The 27,028-nt window shown below is 36.0% G+C and overlaps 1 protein-coding gene across 1 annotated transcript; it reads right to left on the reverse strand.

The window, feature by feature from the left end:
* On the reverse strand, window positions 1-27,028 carry aldh1a3 (aldehyde dehydrogenase 1 family, member A3). The gene is made up of 13 exons (XM_039672508.2): window positions 24,692-27,028; window positions 24,219-24,323; window positions 23,412-23,552; window positions 21,495-21,624; window positions 17,044-17,105; window positions 12,601-12,729; window positions 8,817-8,930; window positions 7,741-7,843; window positions 5,658-5,842; window positions 5,412-5,576; window positions 2,538-2,695; window positions 1,304-1,378; window positions 1-1,159 (listed from the first exon to the last, which is right to left on the reverse strand). The coding sequence occupies exons 1-13, from the start codon at window positions 24,788-24,790 to the stop codon at window positions 1,084-1,086; spliced, it is 1,542 nt and encodes a 513-aa protein (XP_039528442.2). The 5' UTR covers window positions 24,791-27,028; the 3' UTR covers window positions 1-1,083.

The following is a 27,028-nucleotide window of genomic DNA, read 5'->3' on the forward strand; positions in this document are numbered from 1 at the left end:
TTTTTTTTTAATCAATAGCTATTTAATAAGTCCAAGTATATTTTAAACAATTAAGTCAATTCACCTGTCATATGATGTGTATGTACATTTACAAAAGGAAATCACTTTGAATGCTAATTATACATTAACATAAGCAGGCCAACACACCATATACCACCATACAGTGCTGAAAATGATTCATCATTTCAATTTGCATTCAGCATCACAAAGTGAATGTAGCAACAGTTAAATCATTTTTGCAGTTGTGTTTGGTGTCAGAGAAGTAGAAATTATTTAAGAGGCGAATTGCAGGACCATTGCGAAATTTCAATCCAAAAACTTGATTTTTACACATAACAGACTATACTTGGTTGCATTTTTGTTATATATTAACAGAAGACCTTTAAAGTCACCATGAAATCAAAATCGACCCTTCTTGGTTTTGATGAAATATTGCATTATTTATTACAAATGATTTATTCATGCACATCATTATTATTTGATTTTTAATTAATGTGCAATCTTTAATCAAAATAACTTCCCGTCCCTCTTGCAGCGACATCTCTTTCTGATGATGTGTTTACTGGCGTGAGGGCGGGACAACCTGTCACTCACATGAGATTAACCAATAGCAAACCACAACCATCCAATCAATTCCAACTGAAAAAATATCAAGTCCCGGCCTAAATTGTTTCCTGTTAGAGAAGCCATTTCACTAGTCACAATAGGGAGGAAGAAATAATGTCGACTTTAAGACCACTAAGAAGAATTGAACCTCCAAATCAAAAGCAAAGCCTGTGAGTATGAGTTCAGCCAGGCAAACATGTATGTGAATCTATTGCAATAACTACATAAAACATTTGTACTTAAGTTCGATATAGTATATTTCTTTATATTACTAAATATTGAGAGATGATGGATGACTTTGCTTGATTTAAAAACATCCAAATTAAATAAAAAAATAAAAAAACACAAACTTTCTTTTAAATCTGTACAGCACATCTACATCAAATAAACAGACTGGTAGAAAATAAGCTGAAATGAGACTGATGGTTAAAGCCAGAGTTTCTTCATCCGTAGACTGATAGATGGTGGAGCTTCAGATCACAGTTTCAGCTGCTCGCTGAGTCTAATAGTGATGGCTTTGACCTCAGTGTACTCTGCCAGTGCATACTCACCCCTGCACACACACACGCATTTAAAAGAAAAAATACATGCATAACCCAAATTGACAGAAAATAAGATTTGAGATTGAGAGTCTGGAAAATGGTCATGATTATTAAACTATGATTGACATTAGGGTACCAAAAGTATCAGCACTCACAGCTCTCGGCCATTTCCTGACATCTTGTAGCCTCCGAATGGAGCTTGAGCATGCAAGGCATTGTAGCAGTTCACCCTGGAGAACAGAAAGAAACATGACCTTTGACCTCACACTGAAAATTCCTGCTCATGTCATTTTTGTATATACTGTACATTGGTGGCCAAAAGTGATGTCCGACCAAGGAAAACTGGCTTCTTTGCACTTTATTCAAACTTTCAATGAAATGATAAATTATAATGATTATAAATTTAGTTTGTATGTTGTAAAGTTGCGCCTTTAGTGTAAAACTAATGTACGAGTTCCACGTTTCAATTGTTTTGATGCAAAGATACATACTGTACAGCTTGCACTCTTTATTCCCAGCCAATATTTCAATAAATCACAGGTATGTGACAGGTATAAGCATATTGTTCATTTAGCTATAATATTATTTTGTGTTGCCCAAAGTGCTTCACAATCACAAGATCAACCACTAATATTGTATATTAGACAATATACTAAAATAATGAAATAAATACAATGAAACAATAAACATATACATAGTAACGATCGACACCAGATTCATGGAAGTTCCCAAATGGAATTTAAAAGTGTTTTTTAATAGCTTTTATAACATAATGGCCAGATGGAGGGAGCTGCAATCAAAGGGGTATTGTTAAAATGGATAAATCTGGTGAGTCTGTTTTGATATTGCTCATGTGATACAAAAACACCCTCTAAATGTGTTTTTCCACCTCAAAACAGCTTCTAAAAACCTGGATGAGAACGCCAACCTCCAATTTCACCTTGAACTGTAAGCCAACGGCTGTAGGAGGCTGGATTGAGAGGTTGTGTGCCAGTAAAGAAATCACATTAATTTTATCTAATGCAAAAAACAAAGTGCAAATGAAAGATTGAAGCCGTGTTCTGCAGTCCGACAAGTCAAAATTGAACTTAGGATGGTGTCAGGTATGTTCGTAGGAGATGACTGGAGTGTTTTAATATTCGTTTAAAGCATGCGTTGCATCCCCAATACCATTGCACCAAATGGTATTGGGGATGCATTTCTGTTGGAAGGATCTACAAAGTTGCTGGTCCTTTGAAAATGGACCAATACTTTTGTTTTATGTATATATCGGCTATAAAATCTAGTTTTGTATTTATTTTTGTACTTGTTATTGTAAATAATATGTTGGTGAATGTTTACACTCTAAAAGCTTCCAAATGAACTGCATGAGTTTGGTGAGTCTCCTACCAGACGGTTCCAGCTTCCAGGGCCGCAGATACGCTCAAGGCACGATCGATGTTACGCGTGAACACGGCTGCCGTCAGGCCGTACTGTGAGCCATTGGCCCTGTCGATCACCTCCTCCTGAGTCTTAAACTTCATGATGCACTGAACCGGCCCGAAGATCTGCAAAACACACACATCAGTGTGACACTAATGCTCAGGCTTTCTACAGGCGCTTAAAGGAATAGTAAACTAAAGTTTTTTTTTTACATTCAACAAAAGTTCTGAGTTATCATGTCTTTCAAGCTCCATAAAGGACAAAAAAAAGCACATACGGTTATTGTATGACTTTTACACTTTTATGATAGCTACTGTATATTAATTTGCAGCCAGATGCATATTTTCAGACAGTCATCTGAAATATATTTATAACAGTATGTGCTGGTCTGATATAGGCTATAGCTCAGGGTTTGTGTTTGTCTGGACCACATGACTGACAGCTGGGGCCTATATCATGAAGCCGGTTTAGGTGGCTAATCTAAACCTAGGTATGTTTCAGTTTAGTTTGCGCCAAACCTGGGTTTTAGGCACCATGAATGTGGTTTGGATTTTAGCAGTGTTCATCGCCATAGTAACTTACGCTCCACGGCTAACCTGGTACGGGGCAGGTTATGTTCCAGGGTTCCAGACCGAACTTGGACCAATAATCAGCTGTGAGCAAAGTGACACATGTCTGATGCGATAAAGTCACTCCACCTGTTTCTACTCAGGTGGTTCACAACATAGCAAATGATTTTTAAAGACTTGTTTCAAAGACTTGAAATGCACTATATTAGGACTTGTCTTCCGACCTTGAAATGAGTCCTTCGAAGGTAGCTTTTATCAGTTTTCGGACGCAGCCAATGGCAGGAATCCTTCCTGTTTCCCCTTCTCCCTATTTTGTGTCTTTCTAAATCAATAAATCACTGTTATTCCAGCATGAGATTCCTCCTCTTTTACCATCCTGACTAATATATATATTATATGTACAGTATATGTATTTCACTTTGAATTTATTTATATATATATATATATATATATATATATATATATATAATTAATATAATTTCATTTTTTTAATATATATATATATATATATATATATATATTAAAATATATATAAATTATATATATATATATATATTTCATTTTTTATATATATATATATATATATATATATATATATATACTTTATATATAATTTATATATATTTTAAATACAGCCATCTGAGGACAGACACTGATCACAGGTCTTTAATGCCACAATCATCCAGCATGTGGCACTATAGGACACAAATTCGGAGTGATTCCTGTCTCCTGGGCCTAGTTGTTCAAAAGCAGTCTGATCAGATAATATCAAATGTTGAAAATGAGTTGTTCAAAAGAAAAGAAAAAAAATATGAAATCAGATTAGGTCCCAAAATCCAATCTTGGTTTTGATCTGGATCAAAATCGTCAGATTGTGTTGTCAAAATATTTAGTAAGGCTGGGATAACTGATTTAAAAAAGGATTATCCTGATTTATTAATTTAATAATTAAACTAATTAAATAATTAAATAAATGTGTATATACTGTATGTAATAAATGTGTATATATATATATATATATATATATGATGCAAATGTTGTCATTTCTGATCATATAAAAGTTATTACATTTTTGTTCCTGAAATCCACCCCAGAAGGATAAACTGGATGGCAAAACATCCAGATCTTTCTAATCCAGATTAATCCTTCTGAACTGGGCACTAAAAATCTCTATATTTCGTTCAAAATTAAGGTTTGTCAATATCCAGTTGATTCATGGAACTCCTGGGGGCGCTGACTGATCGGTCCTTTACATGCAATCTGCAAGCAATCATATTTTTACTGCATAACACAAGCTGATTGGCCTCTACTGATCCTGAAGCCAATGAGACAGCTTGTTCAACATTTAAAGGGATACTTCACCTCTGGAAAGATTAATGTGTATTTAAAATGGGTCATTTATGTAGATAGAAGAAATGTGAAATTATTTTTGAATTTGGAGCTTTCTAGACTGAGCAAACCAGAAAATGTATCTTTGGCTTATGTGGATGAAGACAACAACTCCCAGAATGCACTTGCTTCGCTGCCCTAGGAGGCCACGCCTACCGGTAACAGAGCGCTGTAGTTACACAACAAGTCTAGGCTACTAGTGAGTCTCCGTGATGAGTCTGCCCAAAAATGTGTTTCGAGATCGCCCAAATTGTCCAGGATTCGGCTTTTGCGTTCTACAAATTCACCAATGGAATGAATTCAGTTAGATTGAAACAAAAGGTGTACATGTAAACAACGAATGGCGACTGCAGGAAGCAAAAACTGAATCCCGGACATTGACACCCGGACATGTCCAGTAAAAAGAGGATAGTAACCCCTACTACTCCGCTTTCTCCACAGAACAAGAGCCTGCAAGCTTAGCTTCCTAAAAAGATGGTCTGACACTAAGTGTACATTCTGTGAGTGAGATCTCACCCTCTATGGGCGATTGAAAACATGCGGGACAGCCCCTACTACTGACTGTAGGCTTCAGCCTCTTGCCAAAAAAATCCTCCGATCATGCAAAATGACGATTTTTGCACCATCGGAGGATATTTTCCAGACAAAAAATACATAAATCTCTCGTCTCAGGGGGATATGAGAGAGGAAAGCACGGTAATTCGAAAATACTACAGGTTTTCTGCTAATACAAAGCTTAACGCTAAATCCTGAAGTATCCCTAGTATCCCTAGACGAAAGAAATTAACATTAAATATTATATTGCCACTACACCATATGTAGCTGTTTTTCTATATGTTTTACAAATTATAGTGCACATACTGAGCACAGAGGAGCATTGTACCTCTTCTTTGGCAATACGCATGTGGTCTTTGATGTCAGAGAAGATGGTCGGATGGATGAACAGACCCCTGTCTTCCACTGCACAGCCGCCACACTCCAGCTTCGCCCCGTCCTTCTTCCCACTGTCCACCAGCGCCAGGATCTTATCAAACTGATTCTGGTCAATCTGACAGAAGAGCAGAAACACACAAAGAACCTGAATACAGGAAGGAAAACGTTCAAGTTAGTGAGTAAACTGAGTGATCACCTGCGGCCCGTGTGAGGTTTGCGGTTCCATAGGATCTCCAATCACAATATTCTTGGCTCTTTCCACACTGAGACGCACAAACTCATCATAAACCTGCTCTTCCACGTACACGCGTGACGCAGCGGTGCACGCCTGACCCTGGTTGAAGAACGCGCCCTTCTGCGTCTCCTCCACCGCCGACTGCACTGCGCGCACACACACACATCACTGTGCAATTTACCTTGTCTTGTGTTATTTTCCCATGCCCTTATGCTTTGTTTCTTTCTGCAAAGCTGCAGTGCATTATGTAGCAGTTTGGTACCCGTGCCAATGTTCATGCTTTGATTCATTTGTAAACTTGATAACATAATGCATTATATCATTACACCCTTTCTGGAGTTTAATGAGCTGTGCATTGGCATAAATCTGGGTTTGAGTGCAGATGTGAACATACATAATAATACAGCAGAAAAGAGTTCACAGCTGCATGTGTGGTCTGCAGTATTGCAACATCACTGGGGCTGAATAAACTCTAGCCAAAAAAGAAATATAACTGTACCACAATCAAATGCACTTCAATGAACTTTAATCATACTGTACATTGGTCCAATATGTATTTGGCAACTAAACCCTCATAAAGCTATCATATAAATCATCAACATTTTGGTGAAAACTTGAAGCATAATTGTAAAAATGTCCACCTTTGGGCTGTGGTAAAAGTTTTTGTTGTTAAACCTTTACAGATTTTTATAAAAGTAAAAGTAAGAATAGCTTTTATATTGCTAGAAATATTCTGACTGAAGCAGCTTTAATTGATTATCCATACATCATTTTTCTTTTTAAAAATCATGTTAAAATGCGCACATCAGATATAATACATCAGGCTTTTGAGGAACGTTCATCTCTCGATCATCACTGTATTGCATTGCATTATATGTTTTGACCCTGCATAAAAACTACGGTTTAGATCATAAAACGAATTATTTAAATATGACCTTTAAATAATGAGAGATACAGAGTGATTACTGATATCTATAATCCTTTTATGCAAGTGGTCTGTTATAAAGATCTCACTGACTTACATTAAAAGCTATTAGAATTACATCTATTTGGCCATATAAATAACAACATCTACACCAAATTGCATATTTTTGCTCAGTTTGGGCCTCTGAATAAAATTGAGGTGTTTTTTATTCCTCAACTATGAGCTCCATATTCTCACTATATCATACTAGATGAGCCATGTATCAAATAAGATACTAAACAAAACACATATATGCAAACTTTTGTTGTCTAAAGGTACAATTAACTTCTATTAAACAATTCTGATTATAATTTCATATTTCAGCTTTACAGGGTTCAGTCATTTACATTCATGCATTTGGCAGATGCCTTTATCCAAAGCAGCTTACACTGCATTCAAGGTATCCATCTATCAGTTAATGCAGCCCCTGGGAATTGCTAAAGCCATGCTGGACTGTTCGAGACTGTCACACTTGCATTAGAAGCACTAACATCCCTTTTCTTCATCAGTTGTGCTCAATGCCTTTCAAGATTCAGTGTGATTCAACACATTTACTATGAATATGTTCCACTCATGCTCCACAAACACACTTGCAATTTGATTGAAAAATGTACGCTTTTCCTTTAAAAATAAATGCACTTGGTTTTTGTCTTGTAATGCAATGACATTTAAACATTTTTAACCCATTAAAACCATCTGTGTGCGTTTAGCTTTAAGACAGGATAGCGAAGCTGTGTGTTGTCACCATTAAAGCCAGGCAAACGCCTGCATCATTTTGAAGTTTTTATCATGTTTTTATCTGCTACAGAGCCTGAGAAATTAAGATTTTAGTAGGCTTTGACAAATTTTGACTAATATTTCTGGAAACCCTTAGTTTTGGGAAGGGGTTGACAGAAAAGTACTTAAGCATAAAGGCCTTTTTTAGGCCTAAATGGCTTAAGTGTCCCTTAAGTGTCTAAATACTTTCCACTCTTTGAAAAGAAGACCTGTACGTCTTGATTTAGGAACACATCGTTCCCATTCCCTGTTTTTCCCAGCCTCCCCAGTGCAATCATTATTGTTTCAAACCACATCACTCACGGTCTGAGTCAGCAAACACAATGCAGGGGTTTTTCCCCCCCAGCTCCAGAGTCACTCTTTTCAGGTTGCTCTTGGCCGCCTCCGCTTTGATCAGCTGGCCCACCTGAACACAAAGACAGCAAATGACAGTAAGGAGAGCGGGAAGTGCAGCCGGCGCTTGCTAATGATGCTTCCATAAGCCTGTCTTATGAGTATCATCTGGTTTGTCATGTAGATAATGACGGGAAACTACCAAAACACCACAGCACATCATAGCAGTGAGATTCAGCTCATATATAGATCTCATCCTACAGAACTGAACGTTCAACAAAATGGTTTATTAGTACTTGAGGTGACACATCATTTTCCATAGGTGAAATAAATCATCTCAACTCTTAATCTCTGAAATTTAAGTTATTCATAAGCAAACAATATATATTTTCATTAAATAAAAATCAAAAGTTGCATTAAGATTCGGGTGACGCTTTACAATATGGTTCCATTTATTAACATTGGCTAACATGAACAATACTCCTATATCTCAACAACATTTTAAAAATCAAATGTTGTATCTGTTAACATTCGTTATTCACTGTGAACTAACATGAACATTTTATTAACTAACACTAACAAAGGTTAATAATTAAAAACTGTAAAAATATGTTGCTCATAGTTAGTTCATGTTGGTTTATGCATTAAATGATGGAGACATTGTAAAGTGTTGCCAAGATATATAGCGTACATAGAAATATATAGCATGTAAAGCACGCTGCTTTATAAATATACACTTTATAAATATAAGTTTTAGTAATTAATGTTTTCTCATACTTGTTGTCCATTTATATATTGCATGTTTTCAATCTAAATATATTTATATTATCCAGAATCTATTTTTAAAAATACACTATGCCTTTATCTACAATGTAAATGAATAAATGTAGGTTTTGTTAAATATATTTGCCTAAGTTCTCCACAAGTTACAGTATTTGCACCCTTCACCACATTTTTTTAAATGATATTTTGGTCAAACCAAGCTCTGAAAAAGCAACCTTTGAGCAATATCATTTAGCCTGAGCTTTCCCCCATTAGTTCCTCACCTCTGTAGAGCCTGTGAACGCCACTTTGTCAATGTTCATATGACTGGCGATTGTTGCTCCAGCCGTAGATCCAAACCCAGGTACGATATTTACGACTCCAGGTGGAAAGCCAGCCTGACACGAAGAAAAGAAAGGGCTTTATTTTGTATTATGTACAAAAACATACAGGCTTAATACTGTGCGATATGGCTTAATACGTTCTACTAAAGAAGGATAAAGTTGTAAATGAATAGGTAAAAAAAAAAAACTGCCAACGGGGACAGAGACTGCAAGACTGTCGATGAACACAAAGAGACGCTTTTCTTTTGAGGACTTTAAACCACACTGATCTCATTCATAATGATGAAGACATAAATCAGCTCTTTTTTAGATACAGAGGGCTTGAATAGAAAGCGAGGGGCGGTTGACAGAAGGCTTGCAGCTGCACTTTTAGTCCATGTCATTACAGCAATTCATGAGTCCAGCTCTCTTTGAAGAATTAAACATGATAATTTGAGCGTTTTGTATAAACAGAGCAAAAACTGAAAATGAACCACAATGCAGCTGAGTCATTCTGTAATTCAGCCAGGGGCTCCCAGCTGGCTTTATACCCCTGAGATTTCAAGTTCAAATCTTTCAATAAACATATTCAATTTAATTACTCGTTGTTGTGTATAAAATAAAAAAAATTAAGTGTAATACTTTCAATACATAAAAAGCACCTTTTTGTTAAAATGTACACTACTGTAAATATTTTTTCTCATTTTCTCAAGCTCTCATTTGTTAACAATACTTAATGCATTAACTAACACGCACAAACAATGAACTATATGCACATTAACCAATGTTTTCAGATTCAACATTTGATCTTAGAAAATTATTAGTAAATGTTGAGAATAAAGCTGCATTCCGTAGTTTTTCCTCTTTGTCGCCATCTCTGTTCGAAATCTGCAATTGCAGTCATTCGCGAGATTATCAACTTTACATGAGTTGTACTTCAACACCCTCGACACGGCACAGCGTAGATGAACACAATGTTTGAGGAGACTGTGAGTGTTACGAACTGCTCTGAGGCTTGTAGATGAGATCCAAACGCAGCTTTAATTAAGATTAGTCGTACAGGCAGGGTCGAGAATTAGCAGACAGGACAATGGAGAATACACAGTGGGAATCCGGGAAACAGGCAGAGGTCAGGGCAGGCAGCAGTAATCAAAATCCAAGAACAATCCAACGTCAAAAACCAGAAAACAAACACGGAAAACGCTCAGAAATGCAGTGTAACACTTAAACATGACTTCGCAAACACTGAACGTGAACACAAGGTATATATAGACACACTAACAGGATGAGACACAGGTGAATGCAATCAGTGAATGAGGTACAGGTGAATGTGATCAGTGATGATGAGTCCGGGCAGTGAGTTCTGGGAAATGTAGTTTGTGTGAAACATAGTCTTATCTGGAGTGCCCTCTGGTGGCTCAAGAGGGCACTCCAGCTGGTAACCGTTACAGTGAGGTTGTCAGTCACCGCGCCGGTGTCGATACTGGCATTCACAATCACAAATAATTATTTTGGAAGTATGACCAACATAAGAATTTTCACTAGATGTCACAAAATGTCATCTGAACAAGTAAGAAACATTGACTTTTGTTCTAGTTCTGACATTGCAGTAAATCGCTCTGATTAAATCTAACAATCGCTTATAAGTTATCATATCACGCAAACCTGTGTAAATTATACAATGTTCTCAAATTGAACGTTAGCATTGCGCGATTACATGTAATGTCCTTCCGATATGTATACTTGTTTTCGCATGGGTCCGGTTGCAGTCTCTTTTTTTTCTGTATCCACTCCAAAGTGTTTTGCATTTTACAGCGGGTGAATCTGTCGTCACTGGTGATTGTCGTTTAAACCTTTCTGGATCCACCATCAAATTGATAAGTTTAATTTATATTAAGTGCTGTGCGAAAAGGCTATAAATCTCCACCTCCAGCATCCTCACAAGCAATATAGCCGACTAGCCGAGACTCCTCCTTTATGTCTACAGATGTGACGTAATGACCTGCTCGAATCTCCCGCGGAAATCCACCAGCCCATTGGAATTAAAAACATTATTACAAGCTTACCGCTTTAAAACGAGCTAAGGCAAGTTTTAAACTCTGGCTGGTTATCTGTTTTCTCAAATATGTATGTTGGATCATTTTAACCCCCAAAAAAGCTACGGACTGCAGCTTTAACATGAACTAAGATTAATTAATGCAGTAGAAGTCCTGGAGGTTCCTAGATCGAAACGCAGATCCAGAGGTGATCGGGCCTTTTCAGTGGCTGCTCCGACTCTCTGGAACTCATTGCCTGTAGCCGTGCGGACTGCTAGTAGCTTGTCCATTTTTAAATCATTGTTGAAGACTCATTTATTTGAATTAGCGTTTGGCACAGGGGAGCCGCCTTGATGTATGCTGTATTCTATTTCTTAGTATTTGTTATTTATTTATTTTTTTATTTATTTACTTATTGTGTTTTAGTGTATCAGTCTGTGTTTATTGTTTTGTGCTTTTAACTGTGAAGTACTTTGGTAGGCCTAGGCCTTGGAAATGTGCTATACAAATAAACATGACATTGACATTGACATTGACATAGAAGTATTGCTCATTGCTAGTTCATGTTAACTACTTACTTTTTGTAAAGTGTTATCGAAATATCCAAAGTGACTTATGAGAATATAATAATCATAAGCAAATAATCCAAGAAAGAAATCAATAGTGTTATTCTTATGATTCCTGTGCTGTGTCTTGTGTTTTGCAAGGACTTGGATGTTGAAGTGTATTCTTTGCTCCCATTGTTTCTGTGTTTACTTCCTGTTTTGCTCTATGGTTTCACCTTGTACCTTGTTTATCGCCATAGTTACGTTCCTTAGTCCCCATGATATCAAATCACCAACACCTGTCGGTGGTTGCTCCTGTATGTGTGTTGCTGTCATTGCTCTCCTGCCTGCTCTCTGTGGATCACTCTTGTTCTAGGATTATCTGTGTTTATGTTTTTTTGTTAATAAACTGTAGGGCTTGCATTTAGATTATCTGCCTTGTCCCTGCTCACATGTTACAGATATAGCATTATTTTTTTATTTTAATTTTTAATTGAAAAAAAAAAAATATGTGGACTTGACAATTCCACATTACTTAACTTTTTTGAATAAGCATGACGTTTATTTACTTAATTTTAAGGCAACGAGTTCCCTAATTTTTTTTAAGTCAACTGATCACTTTTTAAAGTGTAGACAAAAAGATTTGCTCAATGCCGCAACCGATCAGAATCTAGTTTTCCAGCAAGTCATGTAATGTCATTATTAGTGTTGTCAAATTGATTGGATGGGTTTGTATTTACACAATATACTGTATGTGTGTATATATTAATATGAATGAATCAATAAGGTATTTATATAGTGCTTTCAAATGTACTATTGTACACCCAAAGCATCATTATATGCGTTTACATTACACACACACCTATATAAACAAACTTTAATGTTAGATGCAATTAATCGCAATTAATCAATTTGACAGCACTAGTCATTTTATATTGGGGTGTAAAAAAGCCTCTGGCAAACTTCATAATCTCACGATCCCCCAGCAGATCCATCATGAAGCCCTGGTTGGGAAACACTGCCTTACAAAGTTTGTGCAACATGCACAGTCAGACCACAGAATCTGGGATGCAAGAAAGGCAACGCTGATGCAATCAATCATCAGTGTCCATGTTAATAAAATCAACTCCGAACAAATCCCATGAGCCGCAACTGCACCCTCACCTCCTTTATGAGAGCTCCAACATGAAGAGCCGTCAGCGGAGTCTGTTCGGCGGGTTTGATGACCACCGTGTTCCCGCAGGCTAAAGCCGGCGCGATCTTCCATGAAAACATCAGCAGAGGGAAGTTCCACTATAAATGCAGAAGAACATTACAATTAAAAACACAAACACATGTATATCAGCACAACTGCACTGGTTTGATTTCATATGACTGCTATTGCACTGGGATTGCTTTTTGAAACAAGATTTGAACATGTCCGGTGGTTGCTAATGGGTTCTGAGTGGTTGCTAGAGTATTATGGGTTGTTGCTACAAGCTATAAACATTTGGAGGCTTAAAGAAGAAGCAAAAAGCATGAACATTTCCTGCCAGAAGTGAAGGAGCCTCAGTTGTTTTTAAATATGAGAGCACACCAACAAGTCTAATTGCTGTTCTCTGTAAAATTAGTTACATAAATATGTACACTTGTAGAAAAGAGTTGTTATTTTTTTACATCTTCTTGGATGTTGTCATGGCAATTAGACATGTTTCTGGATTGCATTTTCACTTTTCTTATTTTTCTTTCTGAGTGACTCATTGCTCTGAATGCCAGCTTTGCTTTCTCTAATTACCACCAAATCAATCCCAAATATGAATAATGACTTTATGATAGAATCTCAAGTGTCTATCAACAACAGTTTGTTCTTTGTATCCAAAGCAACACAAGACAATAAAAAGCCAGTCATTGATGGACTAAGATTCTTGGATGGCCTGATTTGATAAATGATTTGTACGTTTTTGTAACTTATGGAAATTGAGACAATATGGTGTATCATCGATGACAATAACTTCATTTAGTCAAGAATTACCCACCCAGGAGAATCTTCAAACAAGCCTTTAAATTATGATAACTATAATATATAATTATTTTCAGAAAGAAAGAGTTCCCTTATTATTGTATGGTGTTCATTAAACCAAAATGTGCCAAAAATTGCACAAAATTACTCAATTCTGTCATGGTGTTAGGGTTTTATCTGTAGTTGCTAGGGTGTGACCTCAAATAGGGTGACTGTATATACAACATTGAATAAATTGCTAGGTTGCAACTTGCAACCATTCAGAACACCATAGCAAGCACCTATAGCTACCACTCAGTAAAGAATAGTGTTTAACAGCAGAATTCCTGGTGAAAAACTAAAACATATTTTCAAGATTTGTTATCACAACATATTTTCTTTTGTCAAATCAACTTTATAATAATTTATTTAGTTGAGATAACTTATTATTTTGAGTTTCTGATGGTTAAATTAATCTACTTCATTGTATTAACTCACTTTTTCCAGTTCAATCAACTTAAAAAACCCAGGCAACCCAGGTTACTTACTTTTTTAAGTTAAACCAACAATATTTTTTTTACAGTGTAGCAATCACAACATTTTTTCTTTTGTCAAATCAACTTAAATAATTTATTTAGTTCATATAACATATAATTTTGAGTTTCTGGTGGTTCAATTAATCTCCTTCATTGTATTAACTCACTTTTTCCAGTTCAATCAACTTAAAATTTTAAAGCAACCAGGTTACTTACTTTTTTAAGTTAAATCATCAATATTTTTTTACAGTGTGTAAAAAAAAAGTTGGTTTAACTTACCTGAACAACTTAACTAAACTTAAGTTATTGTAAAAAAGTAAGTTACAAAGTTGCCTTAAAATTTTGAGTTAATTGAAATACTTTTTTAAATTTTTTAGTTTTTTTTAGTTTGAAGGAGATTGGTTTAATAAATATAAACTCAAAATATTTTTTTCTGAACCACATTCATTATTTGACAAAAGATAAAAAGTGATAAATGGTAAACATTTGTAAATAAGTAGTTTTAAATTTCTCCATCGTTTTTAATTCGATTAAGCTGCTCACTGTAAAAAAATATGGTTGGTTTAACCTAAAAAATGAAGTAACCTGTTTGCCTTAAAACTTTAAGTTCATTGAAATGGAAAAAATTAGTTAATACAATGAAGGAGATTGATTTAATCAGCAGAAACTCAAAATATTGTTATCTGAACCACATTAATTAAGTTGATTTGACAAAAGAAAAAAATTTGTGATTACAAATCATGAACATATTTTTTTTACAGTGTTGGGATTGTAGTTCTTCTTTTCTGTCATTGAAATTAGTGAGGATTTAGAGCTTCACAAAAGACCCGGCAGAACTCTGAAAAAGTTACGTCAAAAGAGAAAACAGGCTCTTTTACAGTAAAGAAACAAAACAAGGCCTCGTGGTTTCAGAGAGTTAATGCTCGTGCAAGCTTTCATAAACATTAATAAGCTTCAGTGGCACGTGAGATCATAATACGCTCGTCTCGTGTGATGAGAGGGTGGTGTATTTGTGTTCGTCCACGTGTGAGAGTGTGTATCTGTATCCAAGGTGTTTCCTTACATCCATCTGAAAGACTCTAGACAGGCGTTGCCTACAGTATATAAACAATGCTGAGACAAAGACATGATGTATGTGTGATTCAAACAACACTCACAGGAGCTTACTGTGTTTATGTTCTTAACCATGTCGAGTTGAATCGAGAATGTTTCTTTTTTATTATTTGTCTAAATGCCAGTCAAATTAACACAAATTAAGTGCATTTTGCAAGCATTAAAGATACACAGCTTCCCGTCCCAGGGAAACTATGAAAATTGAACTTGCCAGACTACAAGCTAATCATAATTTGGTAACACTTTACAATAAGGTTCATTAGTTAACATTAGTTAGCTACATTAGTTAACATGTACTAAGAATGAACAATACTTCTTCAGCATTTATTAATCTTAGTTAATATTAAATCCAACATTTACTAATACGTTATTAAAATCAAAGGTTGTATTAGTTAACATTAGTTAATGCACTGTGAACTAACATGAACACACAATGAACAGCTGTATTTGTATTAACTAACATTAACAAAGATTAACAAACACTGTAACTAATGCATTGCTCATCGTTAGTTCATGTTAGTTAATGCATTTACTAATGTTAACTAATGAACCTTATTGCAAAGTGTTACCCATAATTTAGTCTCGCGTAACCAGACCTTCAGAGTGACGGCAGAGGATCTGGCCTTCATCGTAGCTTTCATTGGCCATGGACCGCCCAGTCCCTACGTTTGACTGACATGTAATGCAATCAAGCAGTTTGTTTTGTTCCATGTCATGTTTAGGGGCGTGAAAATGCAAAGTTAATCTCCCAATGATAACAGACCGGCGTGCATCTAATAAATTATTCATTCAAGAACGCTGTGCAAGTTTACTGCACCAATGGAGCCGTGAACTTCACACGTCTTTTAAGGTTTCAGAAGGGTGCTCACGATCTCAACAGCAGACTTCTACCCGACAGACAAAGCACATTACGTCACGAAAGTGCGTACTCGGAGGAAGATCGTAAGGGCTTAGGGTTCCATTTGGGACAGGGCCTTTCACTGTCGGGTAGAAGTCTGCCGTGGATCTTGCGAGCTTATGTAACATTTATAAGATTATATAAGATGTTTTTTAGACTTAAATAATCTTTAAAAAGATATCATACTTTCCAAAACAATATTAAGCAACACAAATGTCTTCAACATTGATTATAATAAGAAATGTTTCTTGAGCACCAAATCAGCATGTTAGGATGGTTTCTGAGAAGAAAAAAACCCACAGACCACAAAGTTATAATTATATAAATATAATTAAATATTATAATTAAAATAAATCATAAATATAAATACATTAGGGCTGTCAAACGATTAACCACGATTAATCGCATCCAAAATAAAAGTTTGTGTTTATTTAATATATGTGGGTGCACTGTGTATAATTATTTTTTATATATATAAATACACACACATGCTTGTTGTATATATTTAAGAAATTTTCATGTATATACTGTATATAGATTTATATATAATTTATATTATATATAAATATAAATATTTTATATATAAATAATATTTTTTTCTTAAATATACATGTATGTGTGTATATTTATATATAAACAAAATAATTATAGACAGTGCACCCACATATATTATGTAAACACAAACTTTTATTTTGGATGCAATAAATCGCGATTAATCGTTTGACAGCCCTAATGTATTTATATTTATCATTTATTTTAATTATTATATTTAATTATATTTATATAATTATAACTTTGTGGTCTGTGGGTTTTTTTCTTCTCAGAAACCATTCTAACATGCTGATGCTAACATGCTAACAAACTTTTATTTTGGATGCGATTAATCGCGATTAATCGTTCGACAGCCCTAAAATACATAAATAAATCTATAAATAATAATTAAAAATCAATAAAATAAATAAAAATGCTAATTACATCTAAAAATACCAATTAAAAAGTAGACTGTACCACAACCTCTCGATTTGATCCACACGAAGAAAAGAAGAAAAAAAAACTTTAATGGAAAATAGTCACAAACTCACCGGAATAATTGCTCCACACACACCGACGGGCTCATGTTTGGTAAAACACACAAAGTTTTCATCTGTTGGGAAGAAAAAAAAAATAAGGTAGTCAGGGGGTACTAAACACCATAACACACTAAGCTCCCCTTTGATATACAATCATTGTTTCCTTGGGAAGCTCTTGGATGTGACCACCGAAAACCAAACATGAAAGACAAAGGATTGGGAAAAACACACAGCGACGGTTTCAATGGCCCACACAAAGCTCTGGTCAGGAAGAGTGTATATGTTCTGCAGCTTTTTTTTTTTCTCTTCTGCTTTCACCGGAGACACATTGAAACGAGAGAGGCCTGAGGTGTGTGAGAAGTCTGGGCAGCAGTTCAAACCCGCTGCAGATCTGCTCTTGGCTTGGATGCACACCTTTGTTCACCTTCACTGGTCTCCTTCTCCCTTTGCTCTCTCTCCCAGGAGTCAGATAACCAGTCAGGGGTAATGTAAGGTAGCAATGCTGTTTTATCACATCTCTTCGCACTTGAACCTTTCCGTTGGAAAATGCCATAAGATTGGCCAATTTACCACTTCCTTGTTCCAACGTGTATCCAGTTAAAGATTCGAGTGGTCTCGCTAAATATTGCACAACGACTGATTATTAACCCTTAGTTCTCACAAAAATGAAAATTCTGTCCTTATTTACTCACCATCATGTCTTTCCAAACCTGTACGATGCTATTCTCTCTGATCCAAAACCTAGTATGCTGCCTATTTAGACAGTATTTTAAGGCATCGTCAGTGGGAGGCAGCATGATTATCCTCACGATACTGACAAATTCAAGTACAAAACTTTTCAAAAGTTTAGGGTCAGTTAGATATTTTAATGTTTATTAAAGATCACCAATGCTGCATTTATTTATTTATAAAATACAGTAGAAACAGTAATATTGTGACATGAGATTACAATTTCAAACTGTTTTCTATTTCAATATTAACAATAAGGTTCATTAGTTAACATTAGTTCATGTATTAACTAACATGAACTCAGTGTTGGGTGTAACTATTTACTAAGTAATTAGATACTGTAATTTAATTACTTTTCCCTTGAAAATGTAAAGTAAGGGATTACTCTTCATTTATCTGTAATTTAATTACAGTTACTTCTGATGTAATTGAGGTAAATACTGTGTATGGATCAATCCGATCTCACAGCGAGTCATATGCATTTTATGAGGTGTCTAAATTGTACGACCGCACTCGTACAAATTCGTATATGAATTATTGAAAAATATGTATGAAAAAAGTGTGAAATGTCATGAGATCAGACATAAAACAATAGTGGGTTTAACATCAAAATCAAAATGTACCGTATCTGATGTTAAAAAGTATGCTTTTATAATTTAACCTTCTCCACCTTGGTCAGTTTAAGGATAATTCATGCAGTTTTATAGTATTTATTTGAAAGAATTAAAACAGATTCATGTCTATCCTTGTATTATTCAGCTGGTTGAGATTGATATGGGATTTTGAAAGTAATTAGTAATTAAAAGTAATTAAATACTTTTTAGAGAAAGTAATTAGTACAGTAATCTAATTACACTGTTGAAGAGGTAATTAGTAACTAGTAATTAATTACTTTTTTACAGTAACTTACCCAACACTGCATGAACTAACCATGAGCAATCCATTTCTTACTGTATTTGTTAATCTTTGTTAACGTTGTTCATTGTTAGTTCACAGTTCATTACTGTAACTAATGTTAACAATATGTAAATAAAGTATTAGTAAATGTTGAAAAAGCTGAATTTTTAGCAAGTCTTCACTGTCACACGATCCTTCAGAAATCATTCTAATATTTGCTGCTCAAGAAAAATGTATTATTCTTATAAATTTTGAAAACAGTTGTGCTGCTTTAAATCTTTATGGAAACCTTGATACATTTTTCTTTGATGAGTGAAAGATCAAAATAACAGCACTGATTTGAAATAGATTTTTTTAGCAAGTCTTTAATGTCACCTTTTGTCAATTTAAAGCATCCTTGCTGAATAAACGTATGCGATCCCAGAATACACTTTGATGACTTTAGTGGGGGAAAAAAAGTGGGGGATCATTGGGTTATACAATTTTTCTCTTAATATTAAGCTTACTTGATTTTGGAACAGAGTGTGAGCTTCATAAGACACATTGAAAGCCTTCCAAATAAAACTACAGCCCAACAACAAACTCAGACACGCTGCTGACACCAGCATACGAAACTCCCAGGAACATATATGACATTTCATATATCTGTGCATGGTTACGTGGGAGCCACGCCTGTTAATCTACCACAGCCGGCCTCTCCGAGACCTGACCTTCTCATGTTTCCCCATGCTGCAATGTGTCGGGGTGATTACAGACTTGACGACTCCCTCACACAATGCTCATCTCTGGCTGGGATCAGCCAACGGCCCTTTCTAACTGATCCGACAGCGCTGCTTATCAAAGGTTAAATTTACATGGCATCTAGAAGGGGTTTATTTCAGCAAACTGTACATTTCCAAAGCCTCGCCCACAGATTTCCAGCAGCAACTAATTCATTTGTATGGACTGAAAATATTAATAATACTGTAATCTGACATATTAACAACCAATCAAAACATATCTGATGTTTGATAAAAAAATAAAAACCCATGAAATTTAAAAAATCCTGTTCCTGTTGCATCCTGTTGTAATTGGGAGCTAGAGTGACTGACAACTGGTATGCAAGTATTTTGCCAAATAGTTTTTTAATAGAATTAATAGAATTTAATTCAGCTTTTTGGTCACTGCACCAAATGGAATATTTTTGCTTAGTTTGGGCCTCTGAATAATAGGTTTTTTTCCTCCTCAAGTATGATTACATCATATGCTATATACGTCATACAAGATATCTAATATGACTCTTAAACAAAAAATACACTGTACACTTTAACTTAAAAAATGAAGTAACCTGGTTGCCTTAAAACGTTAAGTTCATTGAAATTGAAAAATTGAGTTAATAAAATGAAGGAGATTGATTTAATAATCAGAAACTCTAAATATTATGTTATCTGAACCACATAAATGATCTAAGTTGATTTTACAGAAGAAAAAATGTTATGATAACAAATCATGTTTTTTTTTTTTTACAGTATATGCATTATTTTTTTCTCATATGTCAGGCTTTAAAAAGGGTTAACTCGTCCAAATATCATATATGCATGAAAAAGCTTATTTTGTGTGCATCTTTATCTAGTTGGGACCCAATGCAACATGTCTGGAGTGATAGCCACCTCTGTCTGCGGGTGGAAATGTCAAATTGGCCAGACTGGTCTTCTAATTGGCGCGTCGACAAACCAAGTTAATCCGGCTAAAGCAATGAACCCTAAACAACACATTTTTCCAAATAAACACTTGAGTTGGGCAGTAGGCGGTTGACGTATGCTAATTGGCAGCTGTTATCAATGGGGAAATTCAAAGCGGCTTCAGTCACGCACCGTGTTCCAGCCCTCAAAAGAGCGAGATATTCTATCTGGCCGTTGATTCCCTGAACTCCAGCTCATCTGCGGCACTAGCGGTCGTACCTCAGCGATTAGGATCAGAGCCTCTTCCTTTTCCTTTGTGTGCCAGGGCTTTCGTCTTTTAACGCTTTATTTGAATCTAATCAGGGGGAAAGGAGGGAAGCATGTTTTGTCTATTGAGTATCCTGGAGTGGCAGGAATGCTGGGGGAAAGGGAAGATTTAGAGAGGGGGATGACATACCACCCAGGGCTGAAGGAAACCCATCAACCCTTTCATGCTCATTAACTCATCACAGGTATGAAGAGGAAGAGGACATTAGGAAACACTGGCTGCTGACTTGGATGTGTTTATCATATCCACACCGGTTGAATTGAAAATACCTTTTAAATTGAAATTCAGTTTCTCGATTTGAATCAAATTTGAATTCGGTAGCACACAGGAAGCAGAATCGAATTTAAATTCAAATTTTAAATTGCAGTGTGTAATTTAACTCACTCTGTCTGCCATTAGTCTGCAAAACCTACAAATGACTTATTTACAGTTGTCCATCCATTTTAAACTTGCATGTGAAATAGTATTTACCAATAAAAATAAACTAATACATTTAATAAAAATGAAACACTTCACAAAATATTTCTATTTCAAATAAATGTTGTTCGTCAAATAATCCTGGATAAAAAATATAACAGTTTCCACAAAAATATGAAGCAGCAAAACTACTTTCAACATCTATAATAATAAGAAATGTTATTATAATGATTTCTGAAGGATCTTATGACACTGAAGACTGCTTTATCATCACAGGAATAAATTATATTTTACAATATATTTGAATTGAAAAAAGTTACTTGAAATTGTAATTGTAATTGAAATTTTGCTCAATCCTAGCCCACATGACAGACAATCATGATACTAAATAAATCAGCTGACCGACAACAACTGACATAGGCAACACTCACCGACTGGCATGGTTTTCCCATGAATCTTGTCTGTCCAGCCGGCGTAATACCTCAGGGTTTTAATGCTGCCGTCCAGATCGACAAAGAACGCATGCAGGAAAGGTTTGCCAGTGTCCATTGACTCTAGAGTCTAGAAACAAAAAAGGATTTGGTTCAACTACTGCAAACCAATTCTGAGAACAAAAAAGCATAAAGTTATCATTTTTATTAGCAATCTGTTTCAAATAGGCATTTTTATTGACCATTTTCGAAAAGCAGGCTCATTTCGAGAGCTACAAATTTGATACAAAACAACTTTTTAATGTGAGTCAGAGGATGCCAAGATTTTAATGCGCATGGGGAGTTTTGTAGGTCCAGAAATTAAACAATAACACAAATAATAAATTCTGCTGCCCTCTAACAATATAAACAATGTCATCATGAGGAATAAAAGGAGGTGGGTAAGTTTCCGGCTGAAGTCATTGGCAGATTTCTTGCTCATGAGAGTTGTAATATGGGAACCATCAGTGCTGGAATGGATCGATTACCGAGCACGCATCTAAAAAAACATTTTATGTTAAAGATTAAAATGCCATTATAAAGCATGATCAATCTGACATCTCAAGCTAATGATCATTTTTAGATTGCTGGGTGTGTTTTGAATTTCTATACTCAAGAAAAATAAAGTTTCAGAATCTGTTTGCGTGGGAAACCATGATCCATGATGGGATGATCCATCCCATCCGCTCAATGTACAACCGCAAAAAGCACTGTAAATGGCTTAATATAGGGAGCGCAGTATAAGAGAGAGATCATTTTAACCTCTCTATCTCTAAATCTGTTCTATGTTTCCCTATACAGAGCTCTGAGTTATTGAAATGAGCTATTTCCCAGAATCACAGGACATGTTTGCAATTATCAATCACGTGCAATCTAAAAACATTACTTCACACACATCTGTAAAATTTCATTCACAAATGCGGTAACTAATATGATCTGGCAGGAGAACAGGATGAAAACCAACTCAAGCAAGGCTTTACGTAAAACCCAGGCATTGTGATACTGTATAGAAACAAGCAACAATGCGTCCAAAGATGAAGGCAGTTTTTGATAGAGCAAACAGGTTGTTTTCTCAAAGACATCTAAATCCTGAACTTTTTGATGTTTTAATAGACCAGACTTGAAAATCAGAGCACAGTGTCAATGCTCACACCTGCAGCAGTGTTTGATGAATGCATTCAGACAGGCGTGACAGCCTATCGACACAAAACAAACACAACACAGCCATTATCATCAATGAGGCAGCAACTGTGCAGTTTCATAAGCTCGGTTGTTTATGAGATGTGTTCATTCTATGATGTGCTACAATTCTTTCAACTGGGCAGACATTTAATTCTGCTCAATTAGCTCATCTGTTTCATATCTGACTGATGTAGCCTAACGTTATATTTTCATGAAGCCTCATCATTCTGACAAAGATTTGCTGTGATAGTGATCTGAGGCCATTTTTAATAAGAGTTGACATGATCGAGCGAATTTAGGACTGATCGATGAAACAAAAAAGAGACTAATGTAATTTTGTTTGTGTGTATATTGTATGTAAGTTATCTTAATTTAATGTTTTTTCTTACGTAGGCCAAGTTGTTGTTTGTGTAGGCCTGTTAATTAGCTCATTTCTGCACTGTTGACACAATAGCTAAGAGTGCACATATTGCTATCGGCAAATTTGGCCTTGAAAGTAATTATTTTGGCCTTGAAAGTAACGTTAATTATTTTGGACTTGAAAGTAATTATTTTGACATTGAAAATACAACGAAAGTTTTGCAGAGTTCCCCTTTATGTAAAAAAAAAAAAATTGAGTAAACATCGAAAAAACGTCAAAATCCCAGCCGCTGTCTACATCGCATGCGCGCGAACATATGGATGACGAGAACTCACCGCGAGCACCGCACGCTCTCGCTCCAGCAGGTCCGCGAGTCTGTGCAATAACCTCCCGCGGCTCGAGGTGTCCATCCGCCGCCACTCTGAGCCTCTCTCCATGGCCGCTCTGGCAGCTTTAACCGCCTCATCCACATCAGCCTGAACAATTATCACCACGTTAGAATACACCCGAACTACACAACAGATTAAAGGTAAATATTCATTATTATTATTTTTTACGTCTACTAAGTTAATCATTTAATGTGACCAAAACAATGCATTTAATCAGGCAATGTTGCCAAATGATTAGGCCTACAGTATAGGTTACAATTAAATAATCATATTCATAATTCTTAAACCAGACTTATTTGCATAATAGTCGAGTAACTTCTTAAAAATACAACATTAATCGTGTATCAGCTGCCAAAATCACAGTTATATAAAATAACATGCAATTACAAAATAAATACAAACTCTCAAATCAGTCTTATATGCATATTCATAGTTTAACTGATAATAGTAGTCTAATTAAATGAACATAATTTAATCTTATATTAGCTACCAAATCATAGCCTAAATATAAATAAAATAATTGTAACTGCGTACATAAATAATAAACAAATCTGACAAACCCTGAAAACAAAATAATAAGCATGAATTCCTTGCTTAATAATGGAATTTAATAAATTGAGTGAATCTAATTTCTTTTTAAATCAAGTCATATTTACATGAATGATTGCAGTTAATAAATACATGACAGATATACAGGACTCCTAATTCACTGTACATTTTAATTATACATCTAATGAGTCAAATCCATCTTACTTTATCTGCCTCCTCGACGTCGCAGATTTTGACACCTGTTGCAGGATTGATTGTAGGAAACTTCTTTCCTTTGATTGACGTGCGCCATTCATTATTGATAAAAATCTGCAACAAAAACAGTGGTTCATATTAAAGTTAAGACTTATTTTTAGAATTAGGACTTGCAGGGTTAAAGACAAAACATAACCATGGGATGTGTACTGTATTCCTCATGAAAAATAATTGTCACTGTATAGGGTAGAGATTCTTTGAAAATAATATGAAGTTTTTAGGCTCTTTAACTCACCAGTACAGTTTTCTAAAAACTATACAAAGTTCTTTGTAAAACTTCAATGACATCAGGCTCTAAAATCCTTCATTTTTATTAGTGAAGGCCTAATGTTTCTCATGCACAAATGTCCTTGAAAAGGCACTACACAAATCAGACCAAAATTCCACTTGCTCTATTTATTTTTACAATGAAAAACTCTTACCTTCGTGTGTTTAATCTCAGGTATTTTCACAGGTTGAGGCAGAGGCGGAGGGGACGTATTTCGAGTCACCCCGTTTTCTATAGTCCCGTTCTGTGCCATTGCAGTGCGGTCGCAGCGAAGTGCTTATAGGGATGAAGATTACAGATCACTGTTGACTGAACATGATTCTACATCCAGCACACTTTATAAGAACTTTGAAAGGTCCTCCCCCTTTTGGGCAAGTGTGCTCTCCGCCTACAAATGACAGACTGAGTTTCTCGTCCCACCTGCCAGTGAATCAGTCTTTCAAACAGAAAACATGCTGTTTTCCAGATATGCGTTTACATGACGAATCGGGAAAGTTTGAAGAGATCAAACATTGGAAATAGCTGTGGTTAGGAAGTTCGGGAACGTTTTAGACTCTTAAAAAGCCTCACGCAGTTTCGAAAAGAATGATTGGCTGTGTCTTTATGTCAGGCATTGGAGGTAATGAGTGTGAATTAATTGTCCAGCAATATTTACATTGTAACAAAGTGGCTTTGATCTGCTTGCAGAGGGATGGATTTGAAGTGACGGCGGGCTGTGCATCAGATGGGCCAAGGTGTGATGCGTTCTGATGTTCATCACAAAGTTGGTTTTTGCACCTGGGCCTGGTGAAGTTGAGTGGAGTTGAATACGTGCAAACAAATGCTTTTGTTCGGCGGGACAAAGACTTTCCCAGCTTTGGGCTCATACTCGGACACTGTTGCCATTGTTTCCCCTCCATTGCTTCTTGTCACTCTTCTTGTCAAAGTTTAATTAGGACAACGAGCTCTCGCGGGCCCATTTCTCACTTCAGCAGCTTTCTAAACACTTCCTAATGAGGGCAAGGCTCAGACAGATAGAGCGAGAGAGGGCGTACGGGAAGGCAGGAAAAGCAGGAAAATCGTATATTTTGCTCACTAAAACATATATATCTGCACTTAGTGTATTGCTATAATTATTAGTAGGTTGCTATTCATAATGAGAGAAAACCAAACAAACCTTTTTATACGTGCAAATTATCAATCAATCAATCAAATAGTCTTTTTCAGATTTTTTAAAAACGGCTGAAAACGTGATCCGGGGGAAAATCGTGGGAAAGTGGAGGCAAGTGCCCTCATCCTCCAAGCTTGGGTGCTCCGGTTAATTGGCGTTCCACACCTTTTAAATGAAGGTCAAGTCTCTTCCCCTCTCCAGGCTTCAATGCCGTTTAGCAGCATTACCCGGCTAATTGTAATGACTGCATCCTCAAAGAAATCACATGACTCTGCAGACTCTTCCCAAACAGATCTCAATAGAAGCCCTTCAGAAAATCGTCAGCATTGTTCAATTGAAGTGACACAAGAATATGGAGATTTAGCTACAGAGAACAGGTGCTCCAACTAAAGAAAACCATCACAGTTTATAGTGTCAAACAATTATGAAACAATATAAATAACAATAACAATTGTTTTGTTTTTTTTCTAAACCATTATTTACTACTGCTCTTGCATGCTACTGATTTAAACAAACCTCTAACCCCGAGTAGTAAGTTCGGTGCTCTTGTGCTCATTCCACCCCATTTGTTCCATGGACATGAATGATATCTAAAACTGTGAGGCTTGTGAAATGTGTGCTATTTTTTTTTTTATTGGATTTACATAAGCAAATGGTTTTATCATGTACTTGTCTGGAAAGACCAGAAAATATAGAGAGTTGGGGATAGTCGCTGCATCCGAAAGCTAATACTTCCCTAGCCTGGCAAGCCAGACTTATCAAGATGTTAGGTCTGGGAACTCACAATTGGCATACCTCAATCCGAGGGGCGGGATAAAAGGTTGTCTTTCAATATCCCTCTGCACGCAATAGGATAGCGCCACAACCAACCAGAGCAACGAACGGCTGTGGATGAGTGAGTCCAATGCGTTTTCTCTCCAGCAGAGCAAGTTGATATTAAACTTTTGTCGTATCTGGTCGTCAAAACTCCGAACACATCTTCCTTTTTTAAGAATGACTTAAGTGACGTTCTCTTAACACTAAGTCATCCAGAGTTGCGGCCAAAGCCGAATCGAAAGGCCGCTGTTCGCCAGAAGCATCTTGTTTGTTTTTAAGTAGCAGGGAAATCACCTACTGTATGGAAAATCACTGCGCAGAACCGTCACAACTCTGCCGTCATTGTGTTAAGCCCGCCCACCAACGCTATACACGATGTGATTGGCCTGACCAGAGTTTGGTTTTTTCACTTCGAAAGCCAACGGAGAGTAGCTATACCACACTTTGCTGCAAAATAATTTTTTCTGCCACTAGGATGCATCTAAATATCTAGGCTAAATACTTCCCTATAGAGTGCCGAAGTGA

Source organism: Pimephales promelas, chromosome 1 (genome assembly GCF_988280905.1).
Source record: "Pimephales promelas chromosome 1, fPimPro1.hap1.1, whole genome shotgun sequence".
Taxonomy (NCBI): Eukaryota; Metazoa; Chordata; class Actinopteri; order Cypriniformes; family Leuciscidae; genus Pimephales; species Pimephales promelas.